This window comes from Artibeus jamaicensis, unplaced genomic scaffold (assembly GCF_021234435.1).
Source record: "Artibeus jamaicensis isolate MK-2021 breed Jamaican fruit bat unplaced genomic scaffold, CSHL_Jam_final contig_415, whole genome shotgun sequence".
Classification (NCBI taxonomy): Eukaryota; Metazoa; Chordata; class Mammalia; order Chiroptera; family Phyllostomidae; genus Artibeus; species Artibeus jamaicensis.
Genome location: NW_026521823.1, coordinates 35,746,742 through 35,767,764, shown reverse-complemented (window position 1 = coordinate 35,767,764; position 21,023 = coordinate 35,746,742). Strand labels below are relative to the sequence as shown.

At 44.8% G+C, this 21,023-nt stretch overlaps 1 protein-coding gene across 6 annotated transcripts in view; it reads right to left on the bottom strand.

The window, feature by feature from the left end:
* MBNL2 (muscleblind like splicing regulator 2) overlaps window positions 1-21,023 on the bottom strand; it is a 148,459-nt gene that overhangs the window by 42,127 nt on the left and 85,309 nt on the right. For all 6 annotated transcript variants that reach the window (XM_037132451.2, XM_037132453.2, XM_037132452.2 and 3 more), the window contains exons 3-4: window positions 9,662-9,826; window positions 663-863 (exon numbers count right to left, since the gene is read on the bottom strand). In XM_037132451.2, the coding sequence (XP_036988346.1) occupies window positions 663-863; window positions 9,662-9,826 (366 nt within the window). The remainder of the gene's footprint in view (window positions 1-662; window positions 864-9,661; window positions 9,827-21,023) is intronic.

Sequence of the window (21,023 nt, the reverse complement as noted above, 5' to 3'; positions counted from 1 at the left end):
GAGAAATTCTACCGAGTAAAGTATAGACAGGTTGGCTTGACTCATGATCTAAGAATTATATTTTCTAAATATATGTGCTTGTTTTCTTGACTTTTATAGCCCACTTAAATTTAAGTTAAAGAAACTATCTCAAATGGCAAATTTTCCCAACGTCCAATTCCCCTTTGTTACCAAACAACCAGGGCTGATAGTCTGAACATGGCAGTGCAGATGTAACAGTTCTTAAAATATTGAAATACCATCACACCAATGGTCAATAGTCATATCATACTTACTCCCGCCCTCATTCCTGAGTGCCATCATTGCCATGGCTTCTGGGCTTCTGACTTGCCCTTTCTATGACCTATCCAGAGTCCAGCCAAGGTTAATAATGCCTAGCACAGCCAAACGCCTTCAAGAGACACAGTTGTGGCTTGTATAGTTATTGATTCAATGATCCATTGATTGTTAGTCTTTTGCCCCCCAAACAGCTGATTTTTTTTATGAAACATATTCTTTTCCCACAGACTAATTTCCTTTACACTTGGCCTTAAATTCAAACCAAAGAATCCTGATTGCATGGCTTTTAGGTGAATGTGTGTGTAATATCTGACAGGCCTCCTCTTCCAAGACGTGCACTTCTACTACCAATGCATTTCAAACCACAAGTAAAATCGAAGTACCTCCAGCTTGTCAGTCCTGAGAAGTTTTTGAGTCGTGGTTGAGCCCGGGACAGTGACGGGTGGGCTTCCAGGAACAATGACAGGTGTGGTGGGTAGAATTTCCGTGGGGACTAACCCGACTCCAGGGGTGACAGGTGCTAGGTAAGGAGCAAAGCTAATCGCCGTGTTTGTCCCTATTGCGGGACCTACAGGAAAAGTGGGCTGTTAGAGAAAGACAACACAGGATTAAGATATCTTTAGAATAAAACTTTAAAAAGTCACTGACAAATATCATTTGAGCAAAATTAATTGATCATATACAAGACTATGTTAGTTGCGCAAATCAATTCTGAAATATGAAAGTTCATTAAACTTCCCTGATTGTTTTTGCTTGATGAAAATTAAATCCATACAGATCCTCTCTTTCGCAAGCCATACAAAAATATGAGAGATCACCATAGAAACCTAATTACAGAGAACAGGTTAAACTTTTATTTCTGTGAAAGTGTCCTTGAGCTCATAATATTCTCTCTAATTGCTCATGATTCCGATCTAGTAAATGTAGAACACTCATGTAGTAAAGCCTATGAAATACTGATTCATAATCTTTGTTTCCTCCTACATGTTTCTAAAAGGGAGAGGAATTTAAAAAAACACCTTGGTTATTGCTTGACCAAGTTTATACGTGGTCAAAAAGTGCGTATTACTTTGGAAATGTATTTTTCTCAGACTCACCGGTATGTTTCCATATTCACTAGCATGATTATTTCCAAAATTCATCTGCAGTTTTAATACCAACATTCTGTATCTTCCTCTAGCTCAAGTAGGTGTGTCTTGAACTAACCTTCCCTTCTTGAAAGACTGGATGGAAAAGCTTGAATTTTGAACTGGCTGTTCAAGTTTTGGTTTGGTTTCCTGGGCCGCAGGACCAGAGCAGCCGCGATAAAGGCCTAGAGTAGCTATTAAGCTCCTTCTCTACCGCCATCCTTGTTATCCAGGGACAAGCAGAAATACACTAGGGGTTTGATGGGATGATTATTTTTTCAGGCTCCACCGAAAGACACGCCTTTCAGAAAGGAAATGATGTCCATTGACGAGAACAACAAACTTTGTTTCACTTTTTAAAAAACCAATGTTGAAAATTTAAGATGCTAGATCAAGATGTTCCTTAGACTAAATTTCACACAGAATTAGACCTGAATAGTTTTTCTTGGTTGGTTTGTTTATTTTTTTCATTATTGGGTGACTTTTAACCTTGTTATTTTTCAGTGTGTGCGATGATAAGTTAATGCAATTTTCTACCGTAGAACTGGACTGTCAGCCTGCCATGCCTCTTCTCGATTTACACGTTTGTGGGTAATGTTCTGTCTGTCTGTTTTCAAGGCTCTGTATGAGGTGTTGAGCATATGGGGAAAAATAACAATCCTTGTTTATTAAACAAACTTGTTCGTTGACGGCAATAACCGAAAAATATCTCTTACACGTGATCGTGTTAGAAAACAGTGAAGTATTGAGAGTTTGTGCAGGGAGTTCTTGGAGAGAGGCTGGAAGCCTCGCCTGAAGTGGCTGGGGGCTGAACGAGGGGATTCTAACGGTGGCAGAGGCTGCCTGGGCCCGGCACCCCCGACAGGCGGCTCTCGGGTTTTTATGGATCAGACATAAAAATCACCTTGGAAGAAAGTTGTAACATGAGAAATAGCTGGCAGGGGTTTTTTTTCCTTGACTTTCTACAAAATTTTATATGTGTATGTTTTCCATTTTCAACCCATTTGAGTCGTAATTATAGAAAGCTGTGGTTTTCAGGAACTATGGCTTTTATAATTTAGTGCCATTGAAACAAAGCCAAGTGATTTAGATGGTATAAGGACTGCTATATAATGTTAGGATTTTAAAAAAATCAGTTCTGAAAGGTCATAAATCACAACAGATCAGTGATTCAAAGAACCAGCTACATCAGAAATACCTTGGGGGGCAATTTCACTAACAGACATATCACAAGTTCTGACTCAAGAGGTTGACATTTGCATTAAAAACATTTACTACATGACCTGATGTGTGGCCCAGTTTGGGGGCCATTGTCATAGATAAAGAGGGAAAAGACGTATTAAAAAAGACTTTTACTAAATGTGTGATTTAACCCAAAGACGATTGATCAAAGCGAACATTGAGAGGGAAGAGCCCCCCACCCGGACCCCTCCATTTCTGACTTTCTGTAGAAGCTGATTTCCAGCTCTGTCTCCTGGGCATCACAGAAGCCGGGGTCAGTTTGGCGGCCCAGGTACAGGGGGCGCCCTGACTGTCGACAGGAGAGCAGAATCTCCACACCCATTTCCTGAAACCTCTGTGGACACCACCAGCAAATCTACTGTAATGAGCCAAATCTTGCTTTCCAAAATATGTTACCCACTCATCTAATTTAATGATGTAACATGGATGTCTCAGTTTGTTTACTGGTGATAGTTGGAACACGGTGCATCGGGCGTAAGACTGAACAGTAAAAACACAGGTTTTGGACCAAGAGAGACCCTAATTCAAATCCAAAACCCTGCCCGTTAGTACTTTTTATCCTGGGTAGGAAATGAACTGCTCTGAGCTTTAGTTTCCCCATCTGCAGGAGGGAAGCAAAACCACTTAGCTTAGAGTCAGGCTGAACAGGGTGTTAGTTCTCTCCCACTTTCCAAGGTCAAAACTCAGTAAAAAGAAGCTATCAACAGCAGTGTAAAGATTAGTATTAATAAAGTTTTCCCCTAAAATGATCCACGGACTCTATAACAGGAATGTAATTGGCATAGCGAAAACAATAATAGAGGCCTAAAATATTATTAAATATTGCAAATAGCTTCTCTTTTTTGAAATATGGGCTGGGGAATTATATTTTTTCTTTCACGTGGAACTGAAACTTAAAAGTTCATAGGCCGTATAAAGGCAGATTCCATTCGATATTTTCTTTATTTTTTATATAGAGTATTTTTGGTTGGAGTTGATTAGTAAAAAAAGCTATTATGGTAATTTTCAGAGGTGGGCACTATAGTATTACTACTAATTGTTATGATCGGTGACAGTAATATCTTACATCTGTGAAAGTTTTGGCTGTTCTAAGGCATTCTCTCACACAGTGTCTTCTTCAATCCTGTCAATATCCGCAGGAAGCGAGTATGGCAACGAGAACTGCGCAGTCTCACAGGCGAAAGCAATTTAGTGCAGAGACTAACAGGATTACCCAAGGTCATTACTGCGGAGCAGCGTCAGGGCAAGGTACCCAGGACTCCTGGCTCCCAGTCTGCGGCTATTTCCATTCTTCTGCACTCACTCGATTTTGTTAGTAATTTCTTAAAACAGAAGAAAGGGAAAAAAACCACCAGCTATCTTTATGTTTTTGGAGAGAAGAGGGGTTGTGTTGGTGGGGAGCTGTGTCCCACCACCATCCAGGGCTTCCTACCGGCGAGAGAGGTTGGGCTTTTGCCTCCAGAAAGGGGTTCTCTGACCCCCGATTCAAATGACCCTTCTGGAGGGAGACTCTGGGCTGACAGCCTACCCTGGTGTCTGAATTCGGTTCTTAGCTGGCAGCTGAGAAAAGAGAGAGAGGGCAGCGCCCCCAAACGATTCTGCTCCGCAAAGCACACCCGCGAGAGCCTGGGAGAATTGGCCCGTGGTTTCTGCAGAAGGGCCGTTGCCGGGCCGTCTGAGAGGTGATCCATTTGGTCCTTGTCATCTCGAAGCACTAACTGCAGCTGGGGAGGCCAGAGGACAAGAGCCACAGAAAGTTCTAGAAGAAAATAGCTTCTGATGTGCTGGTCTCGCTGTTTTCTTCCCTCCGTACTTCCCTCCAGGTTTCTGTGTTTCTCTGCTCAGAACTGTCCACTCTTTTTTCTCAGTGCATTACATCAGTAGATCCCAGTTCAAAGATTTAACACACACACACACACACCCATACACACCCATGTGTTCTTTGAATTTTGTAGTGAGTGGCAAGGAAGGGGCAGTACTGAGCAGTCATAACTAAGTGGCTTGGGATATTAATGGCTCTAAAGTTTCATCAATTAACTTTTTAAAAGTAGAGTGTGAGAGTTCATGTGTTTAGAAAGCTCTCACTTCAAAGGGTAGGTATTTGGCACTCAAACTGAAGGGCTTGGAGCGTGTTATCCCTTACGCCTCCTCCCTTTACTCCCAGGAGCATCCCAGGAGGGCAGAGTACTCAATGCAAGACCTTGTTCCAAGGACCATATAATATAGGCTCTTAAACCACTATCCTATGAACGGCCACCCATCTGCTTCTTTATATTGAGTGAGAATACGAAGGTTGTGTGTGTGTGGTGGGGGCGGGGAGCAGTGTGCTGGGAAGGAAAAGAAACAAAGAATTACCGTTATAGCCTACCAGAGAGGGAGAGAAAAAGAGCTAGGAGGAACAAAGTGAACGGGAATTTTCAAATCTAGTGAATTTGAGAGAGAGCAGTTATGACAGGAAAGAATGATTTGCATTTTATTATTGATATGGGCATGGTGCCTAAACACTGTGTGTACATTTATGGAACTTCAGCTCTAACGGGTAAGAAAAACAAAATTACAATTCATTTTGGAGGCTAAGTAGAAATGAGGAGGCTTCACTGACAGTGATGGCCATTGGGGGTGAATCACGGGAATAGATCTGGAGTCCATAAGGATGAGATGAAGTTAACATCTGAAGGGTAAAAGGATAACTTCCAGCAAGAGCAACTTCCATGCAGTGAGCAAGAACTTTGTCTGTTCACAGAACCGAAGGTTTGGTTTGGTCTGAGGGTATAGGAACAGTGGGTCGTGATGAGCTGGGGAGCTGGGGGAGGACCAGATCACAGACAATGTTATAGATCATAGTCAAGGTTACGTGTTTGGGCTTTGTCTCTAGTGAACTGGGAAAGTGTTGAAAGATTTTACCTAAGGGAATGATATGATTGCTATATGCAGAATATGTTGGAATAAAGCAAGAGTGAAAACTGAGAGATTAGAAAGGAAATCCTCATAAAGTAATTGGATAAACAGACTGATAGTAGCTCAGACAAGGGTGCTGGGAGGGAGAGCAGTAGATGGTCTTGAAGGCAGATAGGTCAGGACTCACCGATGAGCTGGATGTGAGGAAGTGCTCATGACGGAGTCTGCTTGGTTTTGGTCCGAAACTGCTGAAACTTACTGAGATGGGAATGTAGTGGAATAAATAACTTGGCTTTTTAACAAGTCGAGCTCCTGTGAGAAATTTAAATAAGGGGGAGTCCAGTAGGAAGTTGGATATAAGAGCCCAAGGCTCAGAGAAGTTTAGGCTGGAAACATACATTTGGGATTGTTCTTAGCCTCTAGATGGTGGGCAGCCATGGGAATGGACGAGACCAGGAAGAAGAAGGTGTGTGAGAGAGATGTCCACGGCTGGGGACCTCGACGTATAGCAGACTCAACATATAGCAGAGAAACATAATAGAGACAGGAGAGGAAGGAGTAATCAAACAGGAAGGCGTGCTCCATAAAGGAGCGATTGATTACCCATGCTGAATATTGCTAAGGGGTCAAACGAATACAATGAAGGTGAAAGCAACCATCAGTTTAGAAATAGGAAGGTCACTGGTGAGAGATTTCAGGGTGGATGGGAGAAAGAGGGAGAGGAGAATTATAGAGACATTTAACTTAGAAGAAATCCTAAAAATGGAATGGTACTTGCTCCTCGTATGTTAACCAAGTTATTTGTTTTGAGGAATTTCGACGAGTATTAGTTTTCTTGTGGCTGATCTAACAAATTACCATAAAACTTGCGGGCTTCAGACGACACGTCTCTATCCTTGTCTAGTTTCGAAGGCCATAAATCCGAAATCAGTTTAACAGGGTGAAAATCAAGGTGTTGGCAAGCACACACGCGCTCTGGAGGCTGCGGAGGAGAATGCTTTCCGGTGTCTTCCACCTGCTGGTGGCGGCTGGCTCTCTTTGGTTTGCGGCCACATCGCTCCCGTTACGGCCTCTAGGGACTCACGGCCTTTCTCATCTTCCAAATGTGTCAACTCTTTGTTCCTCTCTCCTAAGGTTGTGATTGCGTTCATTTTTACTTTGACTGATTTATTTACTTTTGCATCAGGGAAATATTGGCTTTTTATTATGAATGGTACCAAGCAGGATAATGGGAATCTAAGCCTCAAAAGCCTGGACTCTTTCTCCAATGGCTTGTAGGTAACCTATTCTATAGGGCAAAGTCATAAGTCATCATGGGTTAGGGTTTGGGGGCTCTGCTGGGGAGTGGATTGGTTGGAGGTGAGGTTAGAGTAATGAACGGTTTCTTCAGGTCTTAAGGACAGCCCTGAGATCTGTTCCGTGTCACCTCTGCTCTATTTCATGGGGAAGCAGCCAGGGGGTGGTTCCACCTTAGGGCTCAGGAAATGAGATATCACTTTAGTCAAGATGTTATCTTTAGCCCGGATCCTGTGACCTTTAGTCAGGTCCAGGCTACTGTGTTCTGCTGCTCCGGGGGCTGCTGATTCCCTGGGGGAAGAGCTAGGTCTGGGAGGGATACAGACACAGAGGGGGCTGATTGCATTTCATTTAGGAGGATTTCCCCGTCTCTAGATGCCTAACTTAATCACACCTGCAAAGAGGCTGTTTCCTTTTAAGGTGACATTTACAGGTGCCAGGACCACTTCAGGGCCACTATTTGGCCTATCACACTGGGCTAAGTCACAAGTTATCTCCGAGACTCTGAAATTACTTGTTTGTGGAGTTGATAATTAAGTTCACCATGCTTTTTATTCTAATACTTCTTGTCATATATAAGTCTCTACTAAAATATTTAAATGTAATGTGCCTTTTTCATAATCATGATGATTAACTTCTAATGAATATTTTAGATAATACAGAGACAGAACTTGCAAAGAAAGTTCAACTCATGGTTAACAACAGGGATGGAATTTTCTTCATTCACATCGCCAGCATTGATACCAGGGTTAATCCTTACATATTCTAAATAAATACGAAGTGACTGACTGATTAAGATGAGTGAGATACACAGAGTCCGGCACAAATAATGCCCTCATTTTTAAGCACAAAATCTTTTACTACAAAATGATAAGCACGTCATTCTGTAACATAATGATATCACACTCAAGCACATCACGTGGAATTTCAGGTAAAATATTAACATTAAAACTATACGTTATGACACCCATATTATTACCCTACCGACCACAATTACAGGGCCTTCCCTCTGCAGCGCCCTGTGGAGCACTGCTGTGCTGACTCTGATGGTTTTAAGTTTATTCCCATAGACGTTATTTAATGCCATAGAACTCAATTACTTTAGCATCTAGGTAATTTAATAAAATAATTTATCCATGCATCAGTAAAGAGAACCATAACTTACACGTGTATGGTTTTAAGTAGATCTGCTCAAATGCCTATTTTTGGTGTTAGATGTGTTTAGAACTCTACTTGTGTTGTCCTTAAATTTAGGTTGCCTGCCACTCATCCTCCTCACTTATTCGGGGCCTCATCCAAAATCATAACACCCTGGGCTTGCATCTTATTTTGCCCTTTCTGTGAATCTGTCTGTTCCCTAAAGACTGTCATATCCGGTTTCCCTTGGAGCCAACCTGCACCGGGCACTTCTTAAAAATCTGGGCAGAGCTGGCTTCTGGCTGCTTTGTGCCACCGTTCTTGACCTTGAGATGAAGCAGCTTTACCCGTATCTGGCTGCGTAGAATGCTCACTTTTTTGCCCCGATTTCTGTGGGAGCAATAAGGGTGCACATCATACATGGGCAGGGCCTGAACTACCTGGCACCTGTTCTTGTTTTGTAATTATGTGTTACAGAAAACGTCTTGCACCATAATGTTTCAAAAAATAAATGTTAAAATTCCTTTATAATACAAACAACAAGTATAATATGAATAAAGAGAAATGGAATTAAAAATAAAAACAAAAGATTGTTTTTCCCGAAAGTTTGGGCCACAACTGGGTGTGCACTGCACGTGTCCTCACCGCTTCCCCACGTGTGCCCCCCGTTCTGCTGCTGCTGCGCCTGCCCTCTGCACGGCCTCTCACAGATGCACGGTGAGGAAACCGAACTCCTGGGTAGCTATCCCCGTAATTTAGCAGCTTTCAACAGTGTAGAATTTTCATACAATCAAGGCTGATTTTTAAACAATAGTCTTTTGTGTATGTGCTCTTTTCCAAAAAGCAAATTTCACTCACTTCACTGGCTTTGTTTTTTTAAAAAATTAGCTTGTTTTGGACAAATAATTCACAAATATAAATGAAATCCGCTAAAGCCAAATGCACCGCTTGTCTCCAGGGTCTCATGGCTAAAACAGTCTCCAGACCTTTAAGGAAGGACTTTGAAATACTGTGAAATCAGGGAGAAACTATCACACAATTTAACACATTTAATCTCGTTGTCCCTGCCCCAGCAGCCTCAGCCCAAGCAGACCTGTGAGAGCCAGGAGGCGTCGGTGACTATAAGGCAATCTGCTCTGGGGCTGGGGTCAGGCTCCAGGCGAGCACACTGGTCTGGAAGTTCAAGTCCCAGTCCCAGCTCCAGCATTCACTCGCTGCACGCCACTGGCCAAATCATTCCACTTCTCTGATTTCTCACTCTCCTCATTCTTAAAATGATGCCATTGAACTAAATGATCTGTCACCTGCCTTGCTTTTTAAAAAAAAGCTCTAGGCATCAAACCCTCTCATTAACAAAGACCATCACTGTGTCCTCTAAATGAACGTGTAGAACAGTTACCATTTCAAGGTCGTGCAAATGTAGCGCTTCCTGGTGAGGAAGAGCAGGAGTGACACCCATTTCCCAGATATTGATTAGAAATTGTTTTTGTCTACTGTCTCCACACACATTTTTCCATGTGACTAATCTTAAAACCCTTATTTTCAGCATCTCTTTAGCTTCAAAGCCATTTGCTTTAGTTGTAGCCAGAGACAAAGTCGAGGGAGGCCCCCTTGGGTCAGTATGGCGTCGCCTGTACCGACACTTGCATCACCGAGCCCGTCCTTAGATGCGACGTACTCACCACTGGATGGAGCGGGGTTCCTGGAAACATGAACTGCATCTGCTGGGCGAGCATTGCCGCTGCAGTTTTTTGCTGGATCAAATTGTTCCTCCCATTAATTTCTAGTTGCGTTTTTAAGTGGGTAGGAGGGTGAAGATACTTGCAGTTCTCTCTGGAACAACGGCCCTGTAAAATGAACATGGTGGTTTAGGGGTGTTATCAGTAGCCTTCAACTTTATCGTCACAATCACTTTATACACACAAAGGCGGGGACCCCATGTGTGTGCCTGTGTGTGTGCACACATGTGTTGGAATGTAGAACAGAACTGAAACCTACAAGGAGTGAACCAGGCGTGAACTGACTACCAGCTTTGCCCAAACCTGCTGAGTGAGAGGAGTTTCCTGAGACTGGTTGTTGCTGCTTTTGACGGAGTGTGTCTCAGACAGGGGACTGTGAAGACGCGTGACTACTTAGAGTACAGACAGACCTCCCTCCTAGGCAGCGTGGAGGGCCATCGGAGGGGCCTGTTTATCGTGACTTCTTAACAGGAGGCCTTGGACCCGCTCTGCCTTGGTCTGTGCATGCTAGGGTGACAAGGAAGCAGGAACGACAATAAGAACCTCTTGAAATGTGTGTTTCAGATTGGCTGACCGCACCCCTAGTTCAAATTACTGAGGAAGAGGTGATGATAACGTGGGAGTCACTCTTCTTACTCAGAATGCATCAGGGGAGTTTCCAGACATAAACTTGGATAATCACTCACAACAGATTGGTTTGGTGCGCAAAAGGCGCTACCCCACATCCTTGCCCCGTCCCCACGACAGTTGTATCAAGTTTAATGTCATGATGCGACATAGTGAAGAATGTTTATGGCAAAAGTAACATTTGGACATTAAAGTTGGCAAAGCAAAAAAAAAAAATTAGGTGGCACCCGTGCATAAAACCAGTCTTGGAGAGTTTTGCAAACTGTAGTGTTTATACTGAAGTCTCAAGTTTTCAAAACTACCAGATGAGAGAATCATGTTGATGTGTGAATTCTGCAATTTCTGGGGAAAGAATCGCTAACTGTGTTTACCAGTATGAGTATTACCATTCCCTAAAGAATTAGTCTGTTTGCAACCAAGAAAGAGAGAATATGGGTTTGTTTACCAGATACAAAAATAATTTTAAAAAGCAAGCTGGGTGGATCTGGGGATACAAATTTGTTTATAGCCATCCTAATTCTAAACATCTGGAGTTCTCACTCTACTTCCCGCTAATCTGAGCGGCACTTTCAGCAGCGTGGGCTCCCTCTGAAGTGAGAATCCCCCTGAAGGAGGACGGACGCCTCCCAGGCTCAGTCCGGGTGGTCTGTGCTCATCAGTGGACCTTGCCCTGGGGTTCCGCTGTCAGGCATTAGAGACTGTGTCCCCCTCTGCAGTGAGGACACAGAAGCGGGTCCTGGGCCCATCAGAAGGAACCGGCTCTGTTCCTGCTAATGCAGTTCTGTAACAACGGGCAAAGCCAGCGTGTCTCCTTAGTCTCAAGGGTAAGTTGTGATGTTTCATTCGGCCTTCTGTGGTCCAGAGTTGAAAGGTCTGTTGTCAAGACACAGGTCAAGTGGAACCATAATTAAAGAGTCTACATCAGAGCAGTCGAGGAATCTTTCTCTTTCCATCTACTTTGCTCTGCAAGGTCTGGGGTAAAGTTTTTATCCTAACTGTACTTTGCTCCCTGTTTGGTGACACCCCAGGGTCCCTGTAACCCTACCAGCTTGCTTCGGACACCTCTCCTTTCATCTCCCTTTCTGCCTTGCCTTATACATGCTTTCGTCTCTCAGTTTGCTAAAGTCAGACCTGCAAGAAAGTATTCAGTACCTGCCCCTCCAACACAGGCGTGTGACCCGTTTTTGGACTGGCTGCGTTTGCGTCCAGTGCGCGAATACATACGTGTGATGGGAGATGGCCATGACATACGAGGCAGGGCCAGGGAGCATTAGACACAATGACATTCCTCCTGCAGAGGCTAAGCCACCCCAGGATTCTTCAAACTCTCCTTAGTCACAACCCCTTCCCTTGGAAGCTGACCCCAGAGAGGTCAAGGTCTGCTCCGAGGCCAATGTGCACAAAGGTACAGGGGGCCTGAAGGGAGGACCCGGGAAAGCAGAGCCTTGCAGAACAGAGACGGAGTGCATGAAACATCCAAACCCCTACCAGTGTGGCTATTCGGCTTTGCTCAGAGAACTGTCTGTTTGACCACTTGTCTTCTAGCATGAAGGCTTTGTAGCTGTGTGTGAAGATTTAGGCCAGGCAAAATATGTTTTTCTTGTAAATGCTGTTATCTCTGGAAACAACTGGGACTCTTAAGGAACTGTACAAACCGTTTTCAGCCAATAGAACATAATTTACGATATCAAATTAGTCATTTGTTAGTGGATTTGTTTTTTTTCCATGAGAATTAATATAATTTCCTAGTGTTCTTACTTACATACCTGGGGTTAGGTATATATTATCGATCGCCCACATACCACTTACACGCGGCTAGCTCATTTTCTCCTGAAAGTAGCTGTAATGATCCTTATTTTGCAAAATGGGTTCAGAAAGACGAAGAAACTTTCCTGAGATCATATAAATGGTAAATGATGGAACTGGCTTCTGAATCCAGGTCTACTTCACTCCCATTGTGGTACCACGTTGTTTATTAGCAACAACAGTTACAATCCCAGGGGGATAGAAATCTAGCGTGATTCTCCATAATACAGTAGAAGGCACGACACAATCTAAAATATAAAAAAGTCTATACGAGGATTTGGGAATGAAAAAAGATCACCTGCTTGGGTCTATTCATTGATAGGAAGATAGAGGAGTGGTTAAATCCACAGGCTCAGAGGCAGATGTCTGGGCGCGTCACTTTGGCTCTGCCCATTTCTAAATCTGAGCCAATTCCGTGAATTTCTTGTGCCTCGGTTTTTTTTCATCTGCACAATGCAAATCATCATTGTTTTCTCGCTGAGGTCTGCTGTGGGATTGCATGAGTTAATACATGTGCAAGGTTTGGACAAAACGCTTGGCAAATAGTAGGCACGAAGTAAGTGTTGTTAATATTACCAGAGAAAGAAGAATATGTGTACGAGACATTTTGTTTGCAGTAAGGGCAAGACAACAAGTTCAGCTGTATTTTGATTGGCTTTTCGATTCCTTTATAAAATAAACTTTTACTTTGAAACATAATAAAAACTACTTAATTATACTTATACAAGTATCTCATATTTAATATAATTTTCATCTCTACAGGGCATTTCTGCAAGTGCCCATATTTAAAGAGACAGCCCCGAACCCTAGTTCAATGTAGCAGTAATATTTTGAAGTGCGCTGCACCACGGTGTCTGAGCATGTTAATCCCAGCGCTGGGAAACTCAAGGCAGTGGAATTTCAGTGAGGGATCTGATAGGATTCTAAGCTGCTGAAGGAGAAGCTTCTGTCAGGATATAACAAGCTATCTAACACAGTAAACAATTTGTAAGGGAGTTTCTGCGAAGGTGTGAGATTTGCCAGAATGCACATCATCACACAGAAACTGTTGATTATCAAAGCAGGTTGTCATAACTGAATGGGAGAGGGCAGAGCACAGAAATGTAAAGCATCTTTGTACATCACGGTGAGACAAAACAGAAGTGTCAAGAATAGTGCCTCCCAATTTCGGTCCGAGACAGAAAGATAAAAATGTCTTGGAAACATCTTCCTGTGGCTGCTAGGGTTGTTTTCTGTTTTATTTGAACACTCCCTCCCTTGTAGCTCTTGGTTGAACACTGTTTCCAGAGAGATAAGAGAGGTGTGGGCTCCAGTCCTTAGAGAAGGGGACCCACACAACTTCTGTGGGAGGGAGGGGCGGGCCGCTCCAGCCTCCTGTGCAGAGTCTGACGGAACTGGGAGGTAAGAGCGGGGAGGTGCGGGGAGGGTGGGGAAGCCCAGGGAGGTGGGCTCACCCCTGGGGACTAATGTGCAGACTGCAGCTCCAGAGTCACCTAGGCCAGCTCCAACTCTTAGCTCACGCCAGGTGGGACACACCGGGTGTGGAGAGAGCAAGTGGTTTTGATCACACTCGCCACTGTTCTCAATGTACAGTACCTCCAGGCAAGGGTCTTATTTATGCACTCCATCACCCAATAGTTGTGGAAGTCCTACTATGTGCCAGGCATTGTGTTTAGTGCTAGTTAACCAAAGGTGAGCAAACAGAAGAGGCGGTGCCTCCGGTCCTGCAGTCTAGCGGTGCAGACAGATGTTAGCCGAACAATGACAGAGACATGCACACTTACAAATGGACTCTGGAGGAGAATGCTGGGAGGGAACGGTGGGAGAGGGTCCGAACTGAGATTTGGTGAGTCAAGGAAAGGCTCTGAAGAGGTGATGTTTAAACGGCGACCTGACGGCTGAGAATGAATTCGGCAAAGTAGTAAGTGGCAGCAGGTGTCTGTGTGTGTGTGTGTGTGTGTGTGTGTGTGTGTAGGGGGAGAATACAGAGTGAGAACAAGATAAAGAGAATGTACCATCTGGGGACTTTCTCAGTGTTTCTCAAGGATGGCGGACAGAGAAGGTGTGGGTTGGTGTGGAGGGAATGATACGGGATGCAACAGAGAGGCATAGACTCCAGCTGGATGCCGGGTAACTTTGAGAGTGAAGTAAAAAGTTATGGGTTTTATTGCCCTTGTACATTTCTAAGCAGGAGACTATCAAGATCAGGTTTATGTTTTATGCCACAGGTAAAATTTTACCCTGATTATTCGATTTTATACCTCTAATTTTACTATAGTTTACATTTTTTTTCTTATTTAAAAAATCATATAATTCGGAGTTTACATAGTATCGGTGCTATTTATTCTACCTCCAAAGATAATCTTCATTCCAGGAATATTTAGATTAGAAAGGATGGTTAGAAACAAGTGAAAAATTTAAAGCTGAATTAAGTTTATTAAAATAAGCAACCGTGGAAAATTCTAATACAGAGTACCCATGTTGATTCTCAACATGATGAAGAAAGATGCTAAATCGCTGTAATATGTACTTGGCAGAACAACAGATCAGAGCTCTCAGAATTACACGGCCATTATGCAGCGTGGGATAGAATAAATGCAGCTTCGGCTGAGAAAAGATTTCGGGATCGGGTCGGTGTGTCAGACACAGGAAGCGTAATTGGAACATGAGATTTTCTAAATTGCTTCTTTTAAAACAAGTAATTTTTAGAATCTTTTCCTAGTACACTCCTAATTGAAAAAGTCCATTAAAATATGGGAGGAAAAGAGAAAACATTAATTAGGAGATTGTTAAAGGGGTTAACAACAGGAGTTTTTGCTCATAGGAACAGCCGATAGACAAACGTGTCCCATTCGTTTTCTGTGGGAAGAAGCAGCGGATTGCATCTGATCTACAATTGGAATGGTCAATGGGCCTCTGCTGTATGGAGTGCTTGGAAATAGTTTGACCAGGGTCTTGGTGTGGGCCGCACCATCGATCAGCAGACTCTGAGAAGGCCCTTGGGGGAGGTGAGAGTTCTGGCTGAGGGCCAGGGTCACGGCCTGGCCCGCTGAACTCTGACTCTTCAGGTTGGGTCTCGGCTGCCTCCTGGTCTCCGCACATGATGGTGGTTTCCAGTGCGCTCGCTGCCTCTGACGGTCCAGGGCAGGTGGTCCGTGTTTCGGAAATAGCCTGCAGGAACACTGAGTCCAGGGGCCATTCTGTACCCTGAGTGGGACATGGAAAAGCCATGAAGAACCTTTCCGGTTCCCTAACATTCCACAGGTATGAAGCCAACTGGGTGGCACACTGATGTCATGGCAGATGCCCTGGTCCTGGAGTTCCATCCAGAAACCCGGCTGCCTTGGATCCTCTCCTAGGGAAGCTGTTTAACCTCGTGGGAAAAGGGCCCAAGCTCTGGCCCGGGGCTGCCTGGCCCCAAATCTGGCTCTGATGGGGGGGACTGGGGCCTCCAGCTGCCCCATTTGTAAGGGGAAGATAACAATAATCCCTACTTCATAGACTTTCGGTAAGGACTGAGGGTTAACCCACAGAAAGTGCTGGAACAGTCCCCGGCCCTCCTCCTCCTCATTAGTACTATTATTGTTCACACCTCCTCTGCATGGTGGAGAAAAAGACGTGGTATTAAAAACAACCCCCTAAAGCCAGGCTGGTTATTCAAGCACCGTGCTGCCCTTTGGCCTCTTTGCTGAGGTCTGTGTCCCTCACTCGCTCTCCCCGTCAGCGCCAGCACCGCGTTTCCCTCCTCAGAAGAGCCTCAGATCTGTTTTTCTTTGATATCTTTCCTGCTGACACTCGCCAGGGCTGATGAACATGGCCTGACTTGTCTAGACTTTAAAGCAGCTATAGATTATAGTGGGGAAACCCTGGAATCCTGGTGGCGGCTTTGTTTCGAAAGGGTCGTGTGAACTTCTACAAATAATTTATAAGAGGCAGTGCCTCAATTGTCTCATCTGTCAAAGGGGGTCATTATATTCCCACTTCTCCACTCCTTTTGATGGTTGTGAGAGCCCAAGAGACAGTGGAAGTTGCTCTGAAGCAAAACAAAACAAAACAAACAAACAAACAAAAAACAAAAACCTAACAATTTGCTCTACCTGGTCTAGCAAAGCTGTGCAACCATTTGGCATCTCTGCTCCACACTGGGAGAAGAAGAGTTGTCTTGGGCCACACATAAATGCATTGCAATATGTAATAACACACACACAAAATCTCACACTGTTTTAAGTGAATTTATGATTTTGTGTTGAGTCGCATTCACAGCCATCCTGGGCCACAGCAGCCCACTGGCCCCGGGGTGGACGCCCCTGATCCCAGGTGTACGTAAACCGACAGCTACAGTAAGAGGTGCCTCCACGGTTCCATGTTGGCAACAGTCCCGACAGGCTGGGAGAATTGTGGGAAGGCTGCCTGAGGAGGTGCATGAGCAGAAGTGGCCAGTTAAGTCAAAATTGATGAAGTCTACAAGGATGTATTAAGTGCATACAGTGTACACAGCTCGAACGTGAGAAATTCAATCACGCAGACCACTTGTGGGGTCCTGGGGGTGTGTGCATTGCCGAGTGGACTTTTCTAAGTGGCCGAACTAGTGGGGTGACTCTGGGTGATTCAGACACTCATGGTGTCAGTGGCTCTGCAGTTCTGAACTCTCTCAAGGCGTTTGAAAGCAGGAAAAAGCAATGGAGGCCCTGATTTGAGTAGGTGAGCAGATTTATTTTGGTTCGTCATTTTCATGGGTTTAAGTCAGGTGTCAAAGGCCAAGTTTAAAATTTGGCCTGAACCTTCTCTTCCTTCTCCAGCAGAAGGACATGGGCAAGGCAAAGTGCAGGCAAAGGGAATGGTTATTTGCATTAGGGCTTCATTTGTAACATTAACTAAGGAACTGAAATAGCTGTACTCTAAGGCAAGTGGCGGGTTTAGATTTTAGGCTTCTTTTGAATTTTAATGAAATAATTGAACCAGGTAAGCTCTTTGTGTTATTAGTTTCAACTACATAAGATAGCAAACAAAATTCAACCCCATAAGGGCATGAGAATTAGAGGAAACCGTAGATTCAGAGAATCACTACCAGCAAATAAATGATAACCAGAACCTCCACAAAATGGAACAATTGTCCATTTGATCAATATTATCTACGAATTTATAATAAGTCCTTTCTGTTTATCAGTAATTTAGTTCAATCTATATAACATTTCATCCTGTGTGCAATTCTCTTTTGTTGAAAGCATAAAACGTGCCTATTGAAGATGTAAAAAGGGAATATTTACAATCTCCATTCTGGGGCATGTTCCTTTTGCCCCGTCATTTCTGTGGGTCAGAGGAAACACGTAGGGAAATAGGAGGAAGACTGGAGAAGCTGATGGATGGGAACAGCAGGAAAAATCACACAGGCTGGCGGGCAGTTACAGTCCCTCCAGCTTTACCCACCGCCCATCTTTGCACAAGCAGGAGTTTAGGGGAGGATGAGACAACATGGGGGTCAAGTCGTGCAGACAGATGGCCTAAAACAGAACAGAAACTGGAGTAGAGTTTCCATTTCTTCCCCAGAAAACCATAGGAATGGGCACGATTTACCATTCATTGCCACATGTGGTTGGGGTGGGGACACCCCGGGCTGTCCCCCCAAGTGCTGGTGCTTTTGACTTCTGTAGAGGGAGCTGCATGTGCTTCTGAGCCCTCCCCTCTCCAGGTCTGCATGTAGGGCGGCCAGTTGTCACAGGAGAGGAGAGGCGGGAAAACCTCGGGGCCAGCCACAGCGCTGGGCGAATAGCTTCGGGACTCATTCATCACTGCCCCAGTGCCACTGCCCCGGTGCTTGCAGCATGGCCGGCCTCTGCTGTTCAGACCTAATTTTGTGACCACTTTAAACAGGTGAGACATAAAATTAATAAATGGGGCGGAAAAGCTAAGAGGGTCCGTTGTTTGTAGTTTGCCATTTCAAAGCATGTTTAAATCTTTGTTTTTTTTAATGGATTTCGGTTGCTTGGGCAGTTTGTTTCTCGTACCACTTGTGTCTTATGTTTGGGAAGAGCTGTTTGTCAACTTAAGGGGCTAAGCCCTGTCTACGCTGGGAAGGATTATCCATCCTGTTAGCCTTATATGTTTACTAAAAATGTGTCCTTTAAGAGAAATCAGTGAGACCAGAAGTAATCCTTCCATTCTCTAGAGATTTAAGGAAACTAATTTGGGGACGCTGGAGGGTGCCTTTGAAAATTGTTTTAACTAGAAGTAAGTGTCTTCTGGGACACAGGGGTGCATCGGTTGGTGTGCATCCTGATGATGCATCAACACAACCCAAAACCAGCCCAGTGGCCACTTGACTCCAGAGTGTCTGGATTTCCCAAGATCACACTCATGAATGTGAGCATCGCCAGGGCCAGGGGAGGAACAGAAGCTCTGTGAAATATGAATGTCACAGCAGCAGGAATTTTCCTGGGGGAAGGCGGGCCTTTCTAGCCTACATCTTACAATGCTTTTCAAAGCCCACGGGAGAGGGACCCTTTCGTGGTGCTCACTTAAATGCAGTTGGAAAATGTTTGCTCCCCTTTCTATCCTCCAGCAAATCTCATTGAGCCCCTCCATGGACCGAGCCCTGTGATATTAAATAGACAATTAAAACAGAGAGTAATCAATGTGATGATGGGGAATCAGGCTGCTGTACGGACACATTGCAGGGGTGAGGGGTGACTCCAGAGGAAGGGACAGTTCACGTTTACACAGAAACTTTCATTAGATTATCTAGTTGGGTGCATGCAAAGGGCGGTGGGTAGGGAGTGAGTTAGCACTTTGGAAAATGAAGCCCGGCCAGGCTCATTCACAACCACCCCGTGGAGGTTAAATTCCTGACACCCTCTAGGCCTTCGGATGCAGTGCCAGGAAGCACGCTGGGAATAAATGCTGAGAAATGTTGGCCTCTTTTTTTGTGACAGTCAGTTGTTAGTAATTCCAGAAGCTGTTCTTTTTCTAAGTAAGTGAGGTTTGTCCAAAGTAACAAAAGCTCACTCTGCATCTTCAGTTATTGCAGAATCTTCTTCGGTCTGGTCTGAAACCCAGGTGGCCAACCACCTACCCTCTCGCAGGGCTTCCCGGAATTCGGACAGGAGCAGACAATCCATCTTGAAGTCTGACATTTAGTGGCTGTGCTCCCAGACAGCTGTGCTATTTGTCAAAATAATGGGAATACTTCTGTCCCCATTTTAAAACAGCCAGTGTCCCAACTCTGTCAAGCCTCAGTGTTTTCCCTACTTCTCTAGTCACTGTAACCCTTTCCTTCAGATCTGACCACTTTGCCCTCCTGGATCTCAGGAATCAAAGGGTTAAATCTGGCATAGCAGGGGATCACTGCACCACCCCACCACACCAGCTCTGGTGCATTCCATGGGTTACTGCCCACCTGAGAGGTATTTATATGAAAATGTTTTGCATATTACATCTGATTACAAATACGATTATGACAAACCCAGAGTACCCTGGTTGTTGGTGTCAAGTTGGGAAGGCTTCCAGGAGGAGGTGGGCGAAGGGGTTGGTGATGTAGGACTGGAGCATGGGGAAGAGGTGAACAAGAAGGGGAGGGAGATTGGGAAAAATACCTGGAAAACAAGGACTACTGGATGAAGAAGCAACTGGAAGAAGAAGGAAAGCTAGAGTATCTTTTAAAAAGTGCATTCATTTTTAGTAACCTAAGAAAAGAACAATCCTTTCAGGCTGGTTTGACCACTTGGTGGCTTGGGACTGACCTGCAAACTGAGCTGCAGCAGGAGGAAGCTGCACTTTGTTCAGGAAAAAACAGCCCGGAGCGGGGGTGGGGGTGCGGGGAGAGCAGGTGTTGGGCATGGCACCTCGCCCCAGGGCCTGGGGATTTGTGCGCTGCTTGGGGGAGGGTTAGCTGAGCAGCATCACGTGGGGGAGGTGTGGGGTTTAACCACGAGTCTCTCCTGAGGGCAGGAGCTGCAAGCCTGCCTTCCTGCAGTCAACACACATTTTTAGAGCATCTGCTCTGGGCCAGACGCTGGGATGGAATTGCACACGGGGCACTGAGACGTGGTCCTACCTTCCATAAAAATAACTAAGACCTAGAATAGGGCACCTGTCCTGTACTAGGCAGTTCCTAAGTGCGTTTCGTAGCTCATAGTCTAACCTGCAGTACGAGATCTTACCAGAGGTAGTGTGAATATTCTCATTTAATGGGAGAAAAAGAGAGACACAGAGAGGGAAAGCAGCTTCCCAGAGTCGCACAGGCAGTGAGTGGCGGGGCTGGGCATCCAATGCAGGCAGAGCCTGTGCCCCGGCCCTCAGCAGAGTTGTCATCGAGAAGCTTGAAATCCAGTGGAACGCTGGCATCACACCTTGAAAAACATTCTTTACATACAGTATCCTATTATAGCTTGACAACATTCTTATGACATGTTATCCCAACTTAAAGGTAAGGGAAATGAAGCTCTGAGGGATTTGAAGGTACTTCCCAAGGCCGTGATGTCAAAGTCAACCCAGGCTAAAGGATGCTTCTCCATCACTGAAAAGTGTGCTCTCAATGCTGCCCCTAGTGGTCAGTGGGAGAAGCTGTGGGGAACAGACTTTTCATCCTGGCATGTGAAAGATGGGTAGCCTTATGTGACAGCGAATGTTAGGGAGGGAGGTGACACTGGATGGCCAGTGTTAGGGGTTGAATTGTGTCTTTCTGGAAAGATGTGTTGATGTCTTCAGCCCCAGTTCCTTTGAATGTGGCCTTACTTGGAAATAGAATGTTTACAGAGGTCAGTAATTGAAGATGAGGTCATTGGGGCAGATGCTACTCCAGTGTGACCGGCATCCTTGTAAAAAGAAGAAATTCAGACACACGGACAGACATGCACAGAGGGATGATGGTGTGAAG